Genomic DNA, 16,611 nt, shown 5'->3' on the forward strand with positions numbered 1-16,611 from the left:
GGGCAGGGAGCCCAGCACAGCATCGCCCAGAACAGACGAGCATCCCGGGGCTCCAGGACAGCCTGGCACGCAGTCCAGCCATGCCCATGCTCCTTCTCCCCACCACGGGGCCAGCCTGGAGCAGGGGGCACAGTGAGGAAGGGGCAACGGCGGGCGTATAGGGCCTGCGGCTGTGCTGCGCTGGTGCTCCCGGTGCGGGCAGCGATGCAGAGGGCTCCTGGCTGCTGTGCCAGCCCGAGTCGATGGGCTTATACAACAAGCAGAGCATCGATCGATCGCTCCGCTGCAGGCAGAGCCCCGCTGCGTCGGGGTTCCTGGGTGCAGCCCCCCCCATTCCCGTGGTGCTGGGAACAGCCACCCTCCCCGCGCTGACGGAAAATCCGATGAGCTCATGATGAGCATGCTGCCCGGCCCCAGCAGCTGCATGCCCCAGAGCTCCCCGTGCTCCTCAGCGCCTCGACGTGGGGTGCAATGCTGCCACGGCTCCCTCGGGCTGGCCTGGGGAGGGGGCTGCACCCAGTGGGCTGGGGCCCGGCCATGGCTCTAGCCCCCACAGCATGCCCAGTGCCTCACCCTGACGCTGCCTGTGGGGAGCCAACGGGGTGCCGAGCACCCCCAAATCAAAGGATAATTACAGCTGCGGCTCAGTCACTGCCCCGCCAGCGCGAGCTGACACTGTGGGAGGCTGGGTACAAACAGGGATGAGGACGGCAAACAAACCCTGCCGGCATCCCCGGGCAAAGTACCGCGCAGGACACCCCATCCCACCCGCTCCCACCCCTCTGTCCCACACCTCCCTCCTCTGGCCCCAGGACTTTGCCCCCACCCCAGGCTGCTCCCACCCTGGTGCTCCGCGTGGGGCGGTTTCAGGGCCCACACAGGGCAGCGGTACCATGGCCACGAGGGCTGATCTGAACCCCTGCCCCCAAAATGCTCCAGCTGACCCCCGCTAGCTCTGGGGCAGTGACCCAGCAGGAACCCAGGGACGAGGGTCTGTCCCTGCATCCTGCCCCGGAGCACACGGCTGCGGTACCAGCCTGTCGCCGGCAGTGTGCCGGGGCAGCCACCAGCCCCTGAGCATCTTTGCCACGGGGCCAGCATCACGGCTGGCTGCGAAGCCCTGCTGCTGCAGGACAGTCCCCTGTGGGTGCAGGTGACAAATGGGCCAGCGATGGGCTGAGCCCTGCCCTGCCCTGCCGCAGCCCTCACCCGCTCTGTAATTATCCCAGGCCGCATCTGTAATTAGCGCCCTGATGTCATGGTGTCAGGCCTGGGCAGCCCCACGCACTCCCCGCCAGCCCCACCTTGGCCTCCGGCCCCAGCGCTGAAGGAGATGCGAGCCCTCCAACGCCGTCCCGAGGAGCTCCTGCCTGGCTCTGGCTGTCCGCGCTCCCCACTAGCATCGCTGCTGGACCCCCATCCCATCCCTGCCCTGCAGCACCCGAGCTGCTGCAGGGCTGGATCTGGCCCTCTGGCCGGCGCAGGGCTCGGCCGTTCCCACTGCTGCATCTCTGCCGCTGCCCACGCTGCCGGCATCCTGCCCACTCCTCGCCGTGCTGACCCTGCTGGCTGGCTGCACGGCTGCCACCCTCCTGGGGACGGATCCTGCCTGGGCAGGACAGCGGCCACCCCCTGCCCTCCTGAGCCCCCCCAGCCTGGGGCTTGAAGGCAGCGCTGCCGGTCCCCCACCCCCCTCAGCACAGGGAATGTGCTGGAGCGGCCCCGGCAGCTATAAATAGAGCGGGAGGCGCAGGCTGGTCTGGGCGGCTGCTGCCCCTCGGCCGGCGTGGGGGCACGGGCAGGGTGGGGGGCTGCAGCGGCACCCCCCGGGTGGGACGGGAATGGGGAGGAGGGCGAAAGCCCCGGGCACTGCCGTCCTGCCGCAGGGATGCACCCAGCCCTGTGCCGGGGGGACGGGAGGGGAGACCCCCACGCAGCCGCCGTGGAGCAGCAGCCGGCACTTTATTGCGAGGCAGACAACCGCACTCCCCACGGCACACGGGACGCCACGTGCCCCTTCCCTCTGCCAGCGCCCCGGGCTGCCCGGCACCGTAGCCGCCTCCACCTCTAGCACCCACGCAGGGGCCGGGCTGCGCCGGTGACGGTGAACCGTGCGCTCAGCACCTCCGAGGGTGCCCGCGTCTGCTGGCCTGGCTGCTGCCCGCCGGCAAAGAGGGTGAAGGTGCCGGGCTCGAGGCGCCAGTCCTGTGCCCAGACGGCACGCTGCTCGGCCGCCACCTGGAAGGACAGCTTGGTCTCCCGGCCGGCCGGCACGGCCACGCGGCGGAAAGCCACCAGCTGCCAGCGGGGCACCGGCACGGACGACTGCTCCCACCGCAAGTACAGCTGTACCACCTGCCCGGAGGGACGGGACTCAGCGCTGACGGGACCCCCCAGCTGCCCCCCTGGCAGGGGGGACCCCGGCTGCAGCCATACCCCCTATGGCCGCATCAGTGCGGAACGGCGATGCTCACCTCCTCGCCATCCCTCTGCCCCGTGTTCTCCAGCACCACGGACACGGAGAGGTTGGCACAGACGGGCAGCGCTGGGGGGCTCAGCACCAGGTCCCGGTACTGGAAGGTGGTGTAGGACAGCCCGTAGCCAAAGGGATAGAGCGGGGCCTCCTGCCCATAGTACCGGTACGTTCGCCCCTCCATGGTGTAGTTCTCCATCGGTGGCACCTGAGGGACGTTGCGCCGGTGGAGTCGGGGCAGGGCTGGGCAGGCATGGTCAAGGAACAGCCCCACATCCCACGGCTCCCTGGCCACCGAGGCAGGGAAGAGCTACGGGTTCCGTCGGCTGCCCTGGCCGTACCTGGTGCATGCCAGCGGGCCACGTGGCCGGCAGCCTGCCGGCTGGGTTGGCCCCCACCTCGCCCAGCAGGACCCTGGCGATGGCGAGGCCGGTGGCCTGGGCGGGGAAGAAGCATGCCAGGATGGCCCCCACGCCCTCGTGCGCCTGCGCCCAGCTCACGTCCAGGGGCCCCGCGTTGAACAGCAGCAGGATGACGGGGCGCCCGGCGGCTGAAGGGAGACAGCGGTCATCAAGACCCCGCACCAGCGCTGCTCAGACAGCTCCGGGGTGCCCCATGGATGGGGAGCGCCTCGGGGGGTTGCGGTTCCCCTCCTTGCGCCCCAGCCCATCACCACCCCCTCTGGGCTGGCCCCGACCCCCAGGACACCAACCAGCCCCCAGGTGCCGGCACGCTGCCCTGGCCAGGAGCAGAGCCCCTACCCGCCTCCACGGCATCCTGCAGCAGCTCCAGCTGGTGGCCCGGCAGGGACAGGTCCCTCCGGTCCTTCGCCTCCGTCTCCACATCCGTCCCTGCGTGGGGACAGCCAAGGGACAGCCCCTTACACCCTGCCCGGGGCACCGCGGACAGATGGGGCAGAGGGGCACCGACCGCCTCGGGGGGCCGATGAGGACCTGTTCCTCTCCCAGAGCCGCCCCGGATCTGGGGTGCTCCCCCTCCCAGGCCGTGCCCACCCAGCGCCTTCCCTGCTCCCACCTACCTGTCCCCAGGCAGACCACCACCACGTCGGCTGCCCCTGCTGCACCCACCACCTCTGCCCGCGAGTACTGCTGGCACGGCGGCTCATGGCAGCCTGCCGCGAAGCTGACATTGGCCGGCAGCGTCTCCAGCCCCCTCCTGCACCAGGAAAGAGCAGAAGGCACGGGGGCTGCTGTGCCCCAGGGTTGGGGCACCTTGGGGACACCCCCCCTTGCCCCAGACCCCAGTGAACGGCCGAGCGGCTCCAGCAGCAGCCCCAGGCAGCGCCCAGGACCAGGGGATGGACGGCAGCACCACGCTGTCTCACCGGGGAGTGTAGATGTACTGCGGCTCCGGCACCGGCGCGTAGTCCCCGAACAGCACCCGCGGGTTGTCGGCAAAGGGACCCACCACCTGCGGAGGGCAGAGGGGTGAGGGTGGGCACCGGCAGCCCTGTGCTACGCAGCCTGCGGCTCTTGAAAGGAGGGGACGCCTGCGTGCCCGGGGTACAGAGCCAGCAGCCCCTGGGTCACCATGTCCCCCCTGCCCGCCTCCGTGTGTGGGGCTCACTGCGAGGTGCTTGCCGGACAGGTCCCGAGCCCGGAGGGGCAGCGTCCCCCGCGCGTTCTTCAGCAGCACGAAGCTCTTGACAGCAGCTTCCAACGAGAGGTTGCGGTGCTCAGGGCTCTGCACGGCGCTCAAGTCCAGGGAGCTGTAAGGGTTCATGGCCGGGGGGTCGAACTCCCCCAGCCGCATCCGTGTGTAGAAGAGGGGCCGGACCCGGTCACGCAGCATCTGCGAAGACCCCGACACCAAAACCTCGGTTGTGCTTGGCAGGGGCAGCCCCGGCTCTGTGCCCATGCCCTCGGCCCTGTGTCCCCCGGCTCACCTGCAGCGTGATGTTGCCCATGGCCAGAGCCTGGGGGATGTGCATGAAGACGTTGTTCCTCATGCCGTAGGAGAGCTCCAGGTTACAGCCGGCGTTCATCGAGGCTGCCGTGCCGGAGAGAAGGGAAACCGCCCGTCACGGCTGCGTGATGCCCGGGGACCCCGCGCCTGTCCCGCGAGCTCACCGACCGCCGTCTCCAGGAAGGTGCGCGTGTAGTGGTGCCCCAGCATGATGAGCTCCAGGGCCCCCTCGTCGCTCACCACGTAGCCCTCGAACCCCCACTCGCCGCGCAGGATGTCCGTCAGCAGCTTCTTGTTGGCACAGGCGGGAACGCCATTGATCCTGTCGGAAAGGGGATGAGGCAGCCCAGCCGGCCGGGCACCGGCCACCCCGCGGGCAGCCCAGCCCGCACGGCCCCCGCCACGCTCGGTACCTGTTGTAGCTGCACATGAAGCTGTAGGAGCCGGCGCGCACGCACGCCTGGAACTGGGGCAGGAAGGTGGTACGCCAGTCCCGCTCCAGCACCTGCAAGCGCCGCGGCAGAGAGGGGTCAGCGCCCGGGGGGCCGCCCGCCGTCCCGCAGCCCCGTCGCACTCACCTTGGCGTCGAAGCTGAGCCTGGAGACGGGAATGTTCTCGGGGCCCCCGTGCACGCTGAAGTGCTTGCAGCCGGCGCTGGCCTTGACGTAGCGGGGGTGCTGGCCCTGCAGCCCCTGCACGAAGCTGCGGGCCAGCTCCCCGCTCAGGAACGGGTCCTCCCCGTAGGTCTCCTGGCCAAGGCGCAGGCGGGTCACCGCCGGGACCCCCAGACCCACACCCCCCCACAGCCAGCACCCCAAGGAGCCGCTGCCACCCTCCAGCCGGTCGGCCACGGTCCTGCGTGGCCTGACCCCCGCCCGGGGTCACCACCATTCCCCCCCCCCATGCTGGCACCTGGTTCCTGCCCCACAGCGGGTGCCTCATGATGTTCAGGACGGGGCTGAAGCAGCTGAGCCCCGTGTGGTCACCGTAGCGGCCGGTGGCGGCGAAGTCGTTGTGCTTGGCTCTCACCTCGGTGGCGGTGGCGTTGGCCACCCGATAGACGAGCTCTGGGCTACGGAGGGGGGGGAGCGCAGAGGTGTCGAGGCGGGGGGCGCGGGTCCATCCCGCGGGACCACATCCCGCACCCCCGGGATGCCCCGTCCCCGGGGCCGGTACCTGAAGGCGGCGGCGAGCCCCAGCGCTTGGGGGAAAGCCGTGGCCCAGCCGGGAGCCTCCGCGTCGCCCCGAAGACACTCCGTGTTCCAGTTGTAGGGCCCGATGCCCAACCGGGGAACGGGGGGCGCGGGGCCGTTCCCCATCGCTCCCCCCCTCGCCACCTGCGGGGCCAGCGGCGCTGAGCGGCCAGGGGAGGAACGGGGCCGGGGGGGGGGTCCCGGGGCCGCCCCCGCCGCCCCCTCACCTGCAGCACCAGCTCGGCGGGGCTCAGCCGGCCCAGCAGGTCGTCGAGGCGGCGGTGCCAGGGCAGCGCCGGGTCCTGGAAGGGGAAGCGGGGGAAGGGGGTGGGCTGAGCCCGCCCCGGTCCGGCGCCCAGCACCGCGCCCAGCACCACGGCGGCGGCCCGGAGCCCCGCCAGAACCGGCACGGCCGTTCCCGGGGTCGCCGCTCTCCGCCGAGCGGGCGGGAAGGTTGCTCGGCGCGGCATGGCACGGCTCGGTTCCCGGGATCAGCCCGGCCTCTCTTCCCGTCCCGGCGTTCCGAGGCCACGGGCGATGGGCGCGGCGGGGCGGGGCGCGCTGCGGTCCGGCCCTGAGCCCGCCGGACGGGGCGGGACGGGATTCGGCGGCTTTGGGGGGGGGTCCCCGGGGCGGCGAGACCGGCCGGCGGCACCGGAGCACCGTGCAACGTCCTGGCTCCCGTCCCCTGGCTCCGCCGCGGTGGCAGGTCGTGGCGTTTTGCTTTCACCCCCCCCCACCGAGCACCTCCCGGTGGGGGCACGTCTGTGAGTGGGAACCGGCAGAGCCGCCCGGTGCAGCCAAACCGGCTCCCGGGGTCACCCCGGCTGCAGCGGGGCTGCCCGTGGCTCTAGTGCTGCGGGGAGCGGAGCTGGCAGGGCACGGCCTCCTGCTCGGGGCTGGGGGGCAGAAGGTGGCCCACCGCTGCTCCTGTCCCGCACCCGGGGCAATCAGGGGAAAGACCTTCATTAGCACGCTGTGCTTTAACAAGACCCACGGAGTGTGAGGGACACCAGCACAGGTCCCCTCTGTGCCCTCCGGTGCCTGGTGGGACACTGCCAGGAACCCTGGTGCGGTGACCGGGGACACAGTACCTCCGGTGGGCACCTGCAGATGGGAGCAGCCGCGGTGGCCGTGGTCATGCTCTCAGTGCCCGAGGCTGCAGGTCCTCCCGGCCGTGCCGCCCAAGTCCCACACTTGCAGCCTGGGGACACGGTGCAGGGCTGGGCGGTGGCTCCGGCGCGAGCACGCCGGCAGGGCTGTGGCCAGACCCAGCACGTGTCCCGCTGCCCGGCCAGGTGACGCCCCAGCCAGCGAGAGCCAGCGCTGCGTGACCCCGAGCAGCATGTGGTGTCTCGGGCAGCCCCCGGGCACACGGCGATGTTTGCTCTGTGGCTTTCCCACATGGCCGCTCCCACGAGACAAACAGCATGGTGATGGCCGGGATTTGGCTTGGCACCGGGCAGCCCAGGCCCATGGAGACCTGTATCTCCACATGGGCGAGTTTGGTGGCCGCCTGGCTCAGGGGGCTCGTGCCCAGTCCAGCATCGTGACTGTGGCATTGTGTACTGCATGCCGCGGGGGTCTCCGCTGCCCCCACCTTCACGTTCCCCTGGATTTAGCTCTTCAGCTGGGAGATGCACAGGGGGCGAGGGGAGAGCACGAAATGGCCATTTGCCTGCCAGTGCTGGGGGCAGGAGGGGAGCCGGTGCTGGCAGGCTGCTCCCCTGTGCTTTAGGCCTGGGAGATGGGGGACCACAGACACCTCAGCATCTCGCTGGCACCATGTCCCGCTCCTGCCAGGGATGGTGGCGACGCTGGCAGTTCCCCAGCCCCGACTGCCCACGCCAAGAGCTGGTATCAGTCCTCGGGGCTCACAGCCTGCCAGCAGCCGAGTGAGCGCAGGCTGCGCCGTCCCGGGGATGTAGCCATGTAAGGCAATGCCAGCGAGTCGGCCGCAGCCGTCGAGAGCCCGGCCAGCCCCCACGCTCCCAGCACTGCTGCTCAGCAGTGATAGCGAGCAATCCCCCAGCTGCTGGATTCCTGAGCGGCCGGCGGGGGGGGTCCCACTAACGGCTCCCTCTGCGCCCACAGCACACCCTCCCACCCACCACGCAGCCTCCATCGCACCACCCCAGCTGGAGCCACCCTTGAGCAGGGGTCAGCAGCCAGCACTCGCTCAGCAACATGTCTAGAATAGAGACGTAACTGAATAAATAAATAATGGCCAGGCAGCGTCCATCGGGGAGCAGAGGCTGGTGCTCGGGCGGCCACACCGGCTGAGGAGGGTCTGTGGGAGCTCGGTGGTTCCAGTAAATATTTACTGCAGTCGCTCGGAGCCCCAGGCCAGGCTGACTCCTGCGACACCCCAGTCCTCCGCCGCGTTTCCCCATGGCTGCATCTCTCAGGTGTGCGAGGCGTCGAAACCCTGCACCGACCAGCTCCCGTTCCCGCACCAGGCCCCGGCCCGAGGCTCCGAGCTGGCCGGCCCTGCCCTGCCAGCCCAGGGCTTGCTCTGTCCGCCCCGGGGTGGGGGGAACGCCGGCTGCCCTCTCCCCAGGAACCAGCTCCGGCCAAGACACCGGGGCCAGCGGCTGGGCTGGGAAGGGGACCCCCGCCAGCCCGGGGAACCTGACCCCGGGCAGGCCCTTGCTTTGGCGACGGCCCTCTTCGTGAGGAATCCCTCATCCAGCCAAAACCCCTCGTTGCCATCACCGGGGCTGGGGGGGGGGCCTCCGCACCAGCCGCCGGGTACCCGCGGGCCCGGGCCGCCGTCCCGCCTTCACCCGGGGCCGGTGGGAGGGAGCAGCGCCGCAGTCACCGGCCGGGCAGGCCTCACCCGCTGCCGGCGGAAGCGCTCACCGCGACCCCGGGGGCGGACGGGCCCGGCCCCGACGGAGAGACCGCCCCGGCGGGCGGAGGCGCCCCCTGCCGGCGCGGCGCACCCCCCTTCCCTCCCCGAACTTGGTTCCGCCCACCCCCTCGCCTGCCGGGAGCGGCGGTCAGGTGACCCGCCCCGCACGCCGGGATTTGTAGGCGCCCTACCGTCCCGCCGGGAAGGGTAGCGCCGCCCCCCTCCCCGTCTCCCATGACGGCGCGCATGCGCGCAGGGCGGCCGCGTTGCACTCTGGGGCGCGTAGTTCGACTGGCGGGCGTGGCGTGGCCGGCGGCGCGGCGCGGACTACGAGTCCCGTCGTGCCCCGCGGCGCGGCTCGGCGCGGTACGGGAGGCGGCCGGGCCGGGCCGGGGAACGAACGGGCCGGGCAGGATGTCGCGCCAGGCCGGCCGCGGCACCGAGAGCAAGAAAATGGTAACGGCGGGGCCGCGGCGCCTGAGGAGCCGGGCGGGCCCCTGCGTCGGCCGCGGGGCGGCCCGCCGGCGGCGATGGCAGGGCGCGGGCCCAGGGCGGGGGGGTGCCGGAGGAGGCGGAGGCCCGGCCCGGCCCGGCCCGGCCGTCGGGTCCAGGCCCGCGGCGGGGGCCCGGCTCTGCCCGCCTCGGTTCGGGGGTCCGGCTCGGCGGGACCTGCCCCTCCGCCGGCACCGCCCGCCCCGCAGGCCCGTCAGGGGTGCGGAGCCCGCCGCAGCCCTTCAACGGGCTCGGCCTAAAGCGTCCGGTACCCGCGGCGGCGCCCGAGGGGAGTTCCCGTCCATCACCGGCAGCGCAGGGCAAGGGAGAACCCGGTGCTGAGGAGCCGGAGAGCTGGCTGCTGCCGTGTGTCAGGATCGGAGACCGGGCGGGAGCGGGACACCGGTGCTGGCGGGAGCCCGACAGTGGGAACGCCAAGGCCTGTCTCGCCTCACTCTCTTTTCTCCTCTCTAACCCCATTCCGTACCGGCAGTCCAGCCGAACCGAGAAACAAGAGGTGGAGAACGAAATCGCAGAGCTGAGGTCTGATTCTGGGTCAAACCAGATCGGATTAATTCAATTTTGACGCAATGCCAGTATTCGAAAGCAAGTAATAAAACCAAAAAAAATCTGGCTTTTCTCCCTCTTTGGCCATTTTGACGGGCTGGTTCAGGCAGCTGCCTGCTCCGGCCTCCTCTGCGCCACGAGAGGTTCTCTTCTAGGGATTCAACTCCTTAAATACAGTGATTTTTATTTAAGGAATTGGCGTTGCTTCATTAGGATTCTGACATTTTTGTAGCCACAGAACGGTTATATAGCGTTGAGACCGTACGCTAGTCTGCAATATGAAAAAACAGAACTAGTGGAAAAACTGTTAGGCACTTTAATTCCATTAGATGGACTGAAAATGAAGAGTTCGTTCACAAATATGAATTCAGAAGTTTGCCTTGTTATAAGAGTTTAAAGCTACCCGAACAGCAGCACTGCAGGTGATAACTATGACCAGCACTGGGTTTGCATGCTTTGGGGCTGATAACAGTAGGTGACGGCTTCGTGGCTTTACCCAGTAAATGACAACATCTTGGACTGTTAACAGCTGGGTTTCCTCCATCCATTCACCCCTTACTCTCTCCAGCTGCCAAGCCCTGTCTTTACTAAAATTACTGAAATCCTTAAAAATAGCATAACCTTTTTTGCATGTTTGTTAAATTCTCTGCCAAATGTCTGACTCTGCCAGTTGAGCTAAAGGAGACTTCCACCTTGTCTTTCGCTCGGGTGATGTGAACTTGCGCAACCTCTCCTTCCAAGATGAAAGCAGAACTGTAAATAAAAAAACCCCAAAGATTGTGTCAATTCTTTCGATCTAAAATTGGGCAAAAGTACCAAGGAGCCTGACTGGTTCTTTTCACATGCTTAAAGCCTTTTGGTAGCTAATTGCTGTTGACCTGCTGAATTACAATGACAAGGTGGAATTCCCTGTGTCTTCTAACAAACCCAATTTCTATTTGTTGAATGTTGCAGTTTGGGAGTGATTCCTCCTTCTGTTTGTCTTGGCTTTGTGTAAACTTGTTCAGAATGAAGTGCGATCAGTGTTGTCACTTAACTCTGATGTTGTCTCTTTTCCCTTCCTTTCTGCCTGCCTGCTGCTTTCATTCTGTAGTATTGGTATTTGCCATTCATTTCACCTTCTGCATCTATGCATCTCATGGTAGGTGATAGGCTTTTAATCTGAGATTAGACTCTAATGTTTCTGAATGCTAAAACTGAAAGCAGAAATAAATAATGATGGCTTATTTGTTCCTGAAAACACTTCCTTCAGGTTCTGTGAAAAGCTAAAGCCTATTGTAGCTTTGTTTTGCAGCCTTTAATGACCGTGATAATCACTGGTCTGGCTTAGTGGCTCCCAAGAAAATGCACTTTGACGTAGTTGCTTCAGGTCAAGGATCAGTGATGGTGGTGGCTGGGAGAGGAGGCCTCTTCCCTTGGTGTTTTCTGCAAATCTGGCAACTGTGCAAAGAACACCCAACTAACTTTGATCCTAGCCAGGCACAGAAAGCGGATGTGTGCAACACAGATCTGCTGAGCTGACCTGAAATCATCCTTGCTGTTCCTCTTCTGGGTGTGAGAAGCTGATTTTAATGTATGAAGCAAATTATGTGCCTAGATAAATTCCTAGGGACCAGATGAGTCTTGTTTTTTCTTAGTAGCAGAATGTAATAAATCCGTGAATGGAGGAGTGGTTTTTGCCCTGTTGAAAGGACTAGAAACGGAGCCTAATAAGTGTTGCCCATTTGCAGCGTGTTTATGAAACACAGATAACAGACAGCAGTTTGAGCCAATTTTCACCTCTAGGTCAGTGGCTGAAATAAATTCAGGTCCCTGGCAACTGCACATTTAGCCATCCAGAAGGTGGTCGGTAGCACACCAAATGACCTGGAGGTGTCATTCCAGTTATCTGGGGATGTGCTTGTTAAAGCAGATGCTAATTGGCAGCTGACGAGAGTTGCTAAGAATGGCTGCAGAGCATGAGCAGCCTCCTGGCTTGCCTCTTCAGGTCAGATTCAGGACACATTAATGGGAAGTGCTGTGTGTGTGGAGAGAGGGAGAGAAAGAAAGTGCTCTGTCCTTCCTAGTCAAAGAGGATTTCTCTTTCCAAGGAGACTGAAGTTGCCTTGCCAAAATGTGAACTGGGATCTCTCCTTGTTAAGCAGCAAATTCCTTTGAGACAGCAGGTTTCTGTTCCCCCTCTCCGGGCCAACGGAAGCAGCGCTGGACACAGATGCAGCAGTGCTCAGTCAGTTTTCTCTCTGGCTTGCGCTAAATCCCTTTTGCCTCTGTCTAGAACTCAGAGCTCTTCACGCTGACGTACGGCGCTCTGGTCACCCAGCTGTGCAAGGACTACGAGAATGACGAGGACGTCAACAAGCAGCTTGACAAAATGTAAGTGGATCTGGGGCAGTTGAGCCTTGTAGGAACTCGAGTTCACAGTAGGCACAGCTTTGTGTGCTGCTCTATGAATAAAATGAAAGCCTGGCAGACTGAATTTTATCTAATACTGATATTTCTCAGATTTTTTTTCCTCCATTATCTTTTATAAACGTTGGCTGTCTTTCTAAATTTATGCTCTTCCCACTCTGTAGCTGTTTCTCTTTGGTACATTCACAGGGGTTACAATATAGGTGTTCGGCTAATAGAAGACTTTCTGGCCCGGTCCAATGTCGGAAGATGCCACGATTTCCGTGAAACTGCAGATGTTATTGCAAAGGTAATTGCCAAAGCAGAGCTTTGTCAGGTTTTGCATGTGAGGATAGAGTGTTTGCTACTCAGAGGACTGTTCTGAGAGTTTGACTGAGATTCTGGGCGGAAAAGAGAGAATTAGATCCCCAACTACTGCTGACTGGTGGGAATTGGGAGAAAGGTGTGGTTTTTTATAAACCCTTTAGTAATTTTGCAAAGATCGAAGCTGTGCTGCTGCTTCATGGGACACGTTCTTGTTCGTACTCTGTTTGACATAACAGATCGCATTTAAAATGTACCTGGGTATCACTCCGAGCATCACCAACTGGAGTCCTGGAGGTGATGAGTTCTCCCTGATCTTGGAAAATAACCCCTTGGTGGACTTTGTTGAGCTCCCTGACAACCACTCATCTCTCATCTATTCCAACTTGTTGTGTGGAGTGCTGCGAGGTGCCCTGGAAATGGTGAGCCAATGTCTCTCTTCCAGTGAGATAGATACATGAATAACCAAGGTATCAGCAGATACTTTAATGTCTAGTCTGTGTTCGTGACTTCTGTGTTTGCTTTGGACTTGAAATTCATTCCCAGGAGAAAAGCAGAGCTACAGGAGCACTTGGCTGCTGTTGTGTCTGGCAGCTGTGAGTCCCAGAGGTGCTGACCAAGCCCCTTCATCTTATGACCCAAGTACAAGCACTGTTATCTCCTTGATTTTTTATGAAGCTTCAAAATCCTCACTTTGTAACTGCTATGAGCCCTAGTTAGGAACTGGCTGGAACAAGAGAACAGCTGTGTCTCAAATTTAGGAATCTATATTTGGGCTTGATTATCTTGCTTAGCTGAAATTTTTGAGGAACGTAGATGGACCAGCGGGACATGTAGCCCTGAGTGATAGGGTTAATCAGGCTCTGGTTTCCACAGGGAGTCCCAGTTATGCTGTAGGAGGTACATTTGCCGAGGTAAGGCGCCCGCTGTCCACCATGTAGGCCGCAATGTACAAGGAGTATGTGATCTTGAAAAATAATGAGTGCTCCCGTAGAGCTCTGCATTGCATGTCATGCCCTCAGAGTCCTTAAGCTGGTGCTTCACAATAAGACTGTTCCTAGAGAAGCTGGTGTTATGAGGGAGATAACAGCTCTTCTTTTTCCTCTTCCATCACCTAGGTTCAGATGGCCGTAGATGTAAAATTTGTCCAGGACACATTGAAGGGTGACAGCGTCACAGAAATAAGAATGAAGTTCATCAGGCGGATTGAAGACAATCTTCCAGCTGGTGAAGAGTGAATCGCAACCCAGTCTCCCTTTGGGACTGGCGGGGACCACCTGGTTTTGGCCATTAGCTATCGTCACAGATCTGTAGGGTTATAGTGCTTTCATCACAGATCTGTAGGGATCTAGTGCCCCTGTACATTCAGACTGACTTACTGACTGTTTAAGATGTTATTATATTCTTCTACTGTTACTTCCATCTTCCGTAGAAGACAATTGTCTGGTTGCTGTTTATTTCACAGGTTCATTCTGAAGCTTTTTCATAAGGTGATGTCTTTTTCGTATTCCCCTGGGGACTCTTTCTATGCTCAGTTTCTAATGGTGATGTTTGGTTGTGCGAGAACTACTGCTCAAACTCCAGAAGAGCTCCAGTTTGTTCAAATCTGATTGAATGTTTTATTACCAGAATTGGAGACCAAGCTGTGAGAGCCCACTGATTTACTGTTTAAATGCTTTCCTTAAAAGGAGAGGTTTAAAATTCATTTGGAGATAAGCACATAGTATTTCTGTAGACCAAACTGGCTTCCTGCATTTGATTCTAAAGTTAGTAGTAAAATGCAAGCTTGATACAAAGGGGTGATTTGGGAGAGCCATTTGAGTTTTGGCACCAGGTCGGGGAGGCTCCTGTTCTCAGAGAGCTGTGGCATCGTGCAGCACTGGCAGATTCAGGAGGCCCGTGTGGCCTGGGCCTTTCAGCAGTTTCTCTTCCCCAGCAGTCTCATGACTCCCCGCTTGGAAGGGGAGGACCATTAAATTCCAGTGGAGCAGCAGTAAATACTTTAAATGGGGAAACGAAAAGAGTGGCTAAAATGCCATTGGTCTTCTACAGTGTGTACGTCCTGGGGGCCGCATGGCAAGTCGACGGAACAAAAAACAAAACTCAGACTAACGACTGGGAGGTATTAAATGCATTTCAGCAGGTAGAGTCTGGTCTCCTGTTATGGTGTATAAACACTGTAGAGCGTGGAGGTGGTGCCGGGGTATGTTCTCACAGATGTTTAGGCTACAACAGAATTTCCCATGTTACTTAAATTGGCAAGCTTCGGCAGTCTGTAGCACCTGCTGTTCTGTAAAATTAATACACAAAGTAGTCTTACATCTCAACAAGCAAGGTATTGGAAAATCAACTTCCTCTGCATCCTGTTCAGTGAGAAAATGCAGTCAGATGTTCAGTTCTCAGATCACTTTACATAGCATGAAGGCACAGATCCACAGAGATAATTAGAAGCTTGATAATAATAAGTCGATAGCTCTTACTTCCACAGGAGCTGGCAGCTCAAATACCTTTGTAGGTTTATGCCTGAGTGTAAGGTGAGAGAGAAAAAGCTGCCGCTTGTGCTACCATTCATTTAGGTTCTCCGGACAAATGTTGGGCCATCTGGACGCTGGACGACTCACCCAGTCCCTTTTTTTGCCCAAATGAGTACCTTTAGTGAGAGGGTTTGGATGCCCCATGTGATGTTTGTCCTGTGAAGGGGCAGCGTTGCTATAAAAACAGTTGGAGAATGACATTGAGGAAAAAGCAGTGGCTGGTGGGTTTTGGAGGCAGAGGTGCCACATGGTCATGTTGCACAGATGAAAAAGATCTGTCGTTTCTCATCATTGACCATTATAAGTCATTTTAAGGCTGCATTTTGAAAGCAATCGCATTAAAAGAATCCTGGTGTCAGCTCCTTGGTTTCCTCTTGCCTTTTTTTTTGGTGACACGGGTGCTGGTGTGGAGCAGCAGCTGAGCGGGGCTGGCAGGGTGACGGCAGCGCCGCACCAAGAATGTCTGGCTGCCAGTGCCTGTGAAAGCTGCTGCCTGAAGGAAACCTGCCCAATATTCAGCGCACGGAGGGATTGTGGCTGGGGGTGGGACTCGGGGGCTGATGGGCAGCGCTGGGAAACCAGACAGTCAATGTTTGCTTGTTTGAGGACTGGCATTTTCTGCCCCGTGAATACTTGTGCATGTACGTTAGCAGGGACTCGCTACCGCCAGCCCAAGGCAGTCCGCTGCAGAGAGAGCTGAGGCATGCGATTTGTGGTCATTCTTAGTCACAAAAAAATCATCTCGGGGGGCATCTGTGCCCCCCCGTGCCAGCTCAGCTTGGCACGGCGGCTGCTCCACGGCTGCCGTCGGGCACACGGTGCTGCAGGCGGGAGCGTGCAGGCGAAGAACAGCAACTGCTGGCTCTCCAGGAGCAGGAATTGTGCCTCCCTTGCTTGTATCAACAGCGTAAATGGTCTCCAGGAGCCAGCAGCGTAGGGGAGACACCCTGCAGCGTGCTGCTGGGCATCCCCCCTGCACCGGGGGGGGGCACCCTGCAGCCTCGCTCAGCCCCGAGCACTGAGCACCCCCAGGGCTGCACCCCGGCCCGCTGCCAGCCCTGAGGACAGGGAAGCAGCAGCTTTTGCAATAAAGCGGCTTTTTCTCTTTGGCTGGAGCTGCCAAGCGTCACGTGTCGCCTGCCCGGCCGGCAGCAAAAGCCAAGCCTCGCCAGCCAGAACGGCCCCAAACAGCCCCGACACGCACCCGGCTCCTGAGACAGCCTCTGGGCAGCAGCTGCCCCCGGGGACTCTGTCCTAGAGGGTCCGGGTGGAGGCAGGCCCCGTGTCCTTGCCGACGTCGCAGCTAAAAGGGGGTTATTTTGCAACGGCGAGCTCACACCGGGTCCTTTTCCCTCCTTCGGCGAGCAAGGGAACACGCTCGCCCCCACGGGGAGTGGGTCCCGGGGTCCCGCTGCCGGCCCCCTGGGAATTACGGAGTTGTGCAGTAATTTGCTGGGGCGACTGGGTCAAAACCAGCCCAGACCCTCTGGAAGAACAAAAAGCAAAAATTGCATTAAGTAAATTAAAACTGTCTACTATCGAGTAGCTCATTGTAGACAAGGGAGAATATGCAAAAAGCTCTGTTTGAAACCTACTAAATACTACCATGTGCTGTTTATAGGAAACAAATGGCGAAAGGCATGCTGCATCAATAAAACGCTGAACATGGTTGGAGTTGGACTAAAGCCTTTCCACGGCTCTAGGTTATTGAATACCCTTCACTTTCATGTAGTGCCAGGCATGACCCCTGGACACATACCGCGAAGGGGAAAGTTGACTTGTGGGAATAATAGACATTCCTGGTGAACGATTTAACCTGGCAGGAAAAGAGGCGACTTTCAGCCTTTCATATCTCTGCGT

At 61.1% G+C, this 16,611-nt stretch overlaps 2 protein-coding genes across 3 annotated transcripts; one reads left to right on the forward strand and one right to left on the reverse strand.

The window, feature by feature from the left end:
• Positions 1-1,940: 1,940 nt before the first annotated feature.
• Positions 1,941-6,143, reverse strand: LOC142040610 (uncharacterized). Its single transcript, XM_075048697.1, has 14 exons — positions 5,820-6,143; positions 5,576-5,736; positions 5,312-5,471; positions 4,978-5,148; positions 4,813-4,904; positions 4,564-4,721; positions 4,380-4,483; positions 4,061-4,285; positions 3,819-3,904; positions 3,513-3,649; positions 3,235-3,324; positions 2,815-3,023; positions 2,475-2,681; positions 1,941-2,355 (listed from the first exon to the last, which is right to left on the reverse strand). Exons 1-14 carry the CDS (start codon positions 6,060-6,062, stop codon positions 2,068-2,070), a joined length of 2,331 nt encoding a protein of 776 aa, XP_074904798.1. The 5' UTR covers positions 6,063-6,143; the 3' UTR covers positions 1,941-2,067.
• Positions 6,144-8,793: 2,650 nt separating this feature from the next.
• Positions 8,794-15,109, forward strand: TRAPPC3 (trafficking protein particle complex subunit 3). 2 transcript variants are annotated; one of them, XM_075047247.1, is made up of 5 exons: positions 8,794-8,902; positions 11,781-11,878; positions 12,104-12,203; positions 12,457-12,639; positions 13,336-15,109. In XM_075047247.1, exons 1-5 carry the CDS (start codon positions 8,861-8,863, stop codon positions 13,453-13,455), a joined length of 543 nt encoding a protein of 180 aa, XP_074903348.1. In that variant the 5' UTR covers positions 8,794-8,860; the 3' UTR covers positions 13,456-15,109. The 2 variants fall into 2 exon arrangements, with proteins under 2 accessions (XP_074903348.1, XP_074903349.1); XM_075047248.1 differs by lacking the exon at positions 8,794-8,902 and adding an exon at positions 8,992-9,927.
• The last annotated feature ends 1,502 nt before the right edge of the window (positions 15,110-16,611 follow it).

The sequence above is a fragment of the Buteo buteo genome, chromosome 16 (genome assembly GCF_964188355.1).
Source record: "Buteo buteo chromosome 16, bButBut1.hap1.1, whole genome shotgun sequence".
NCBI classification, from domain to species: Eukaryota; Metazoa; Chordata; class Aves; order Accipitriformes; family Accipitridae; genus Buteo; species Buteo buteo.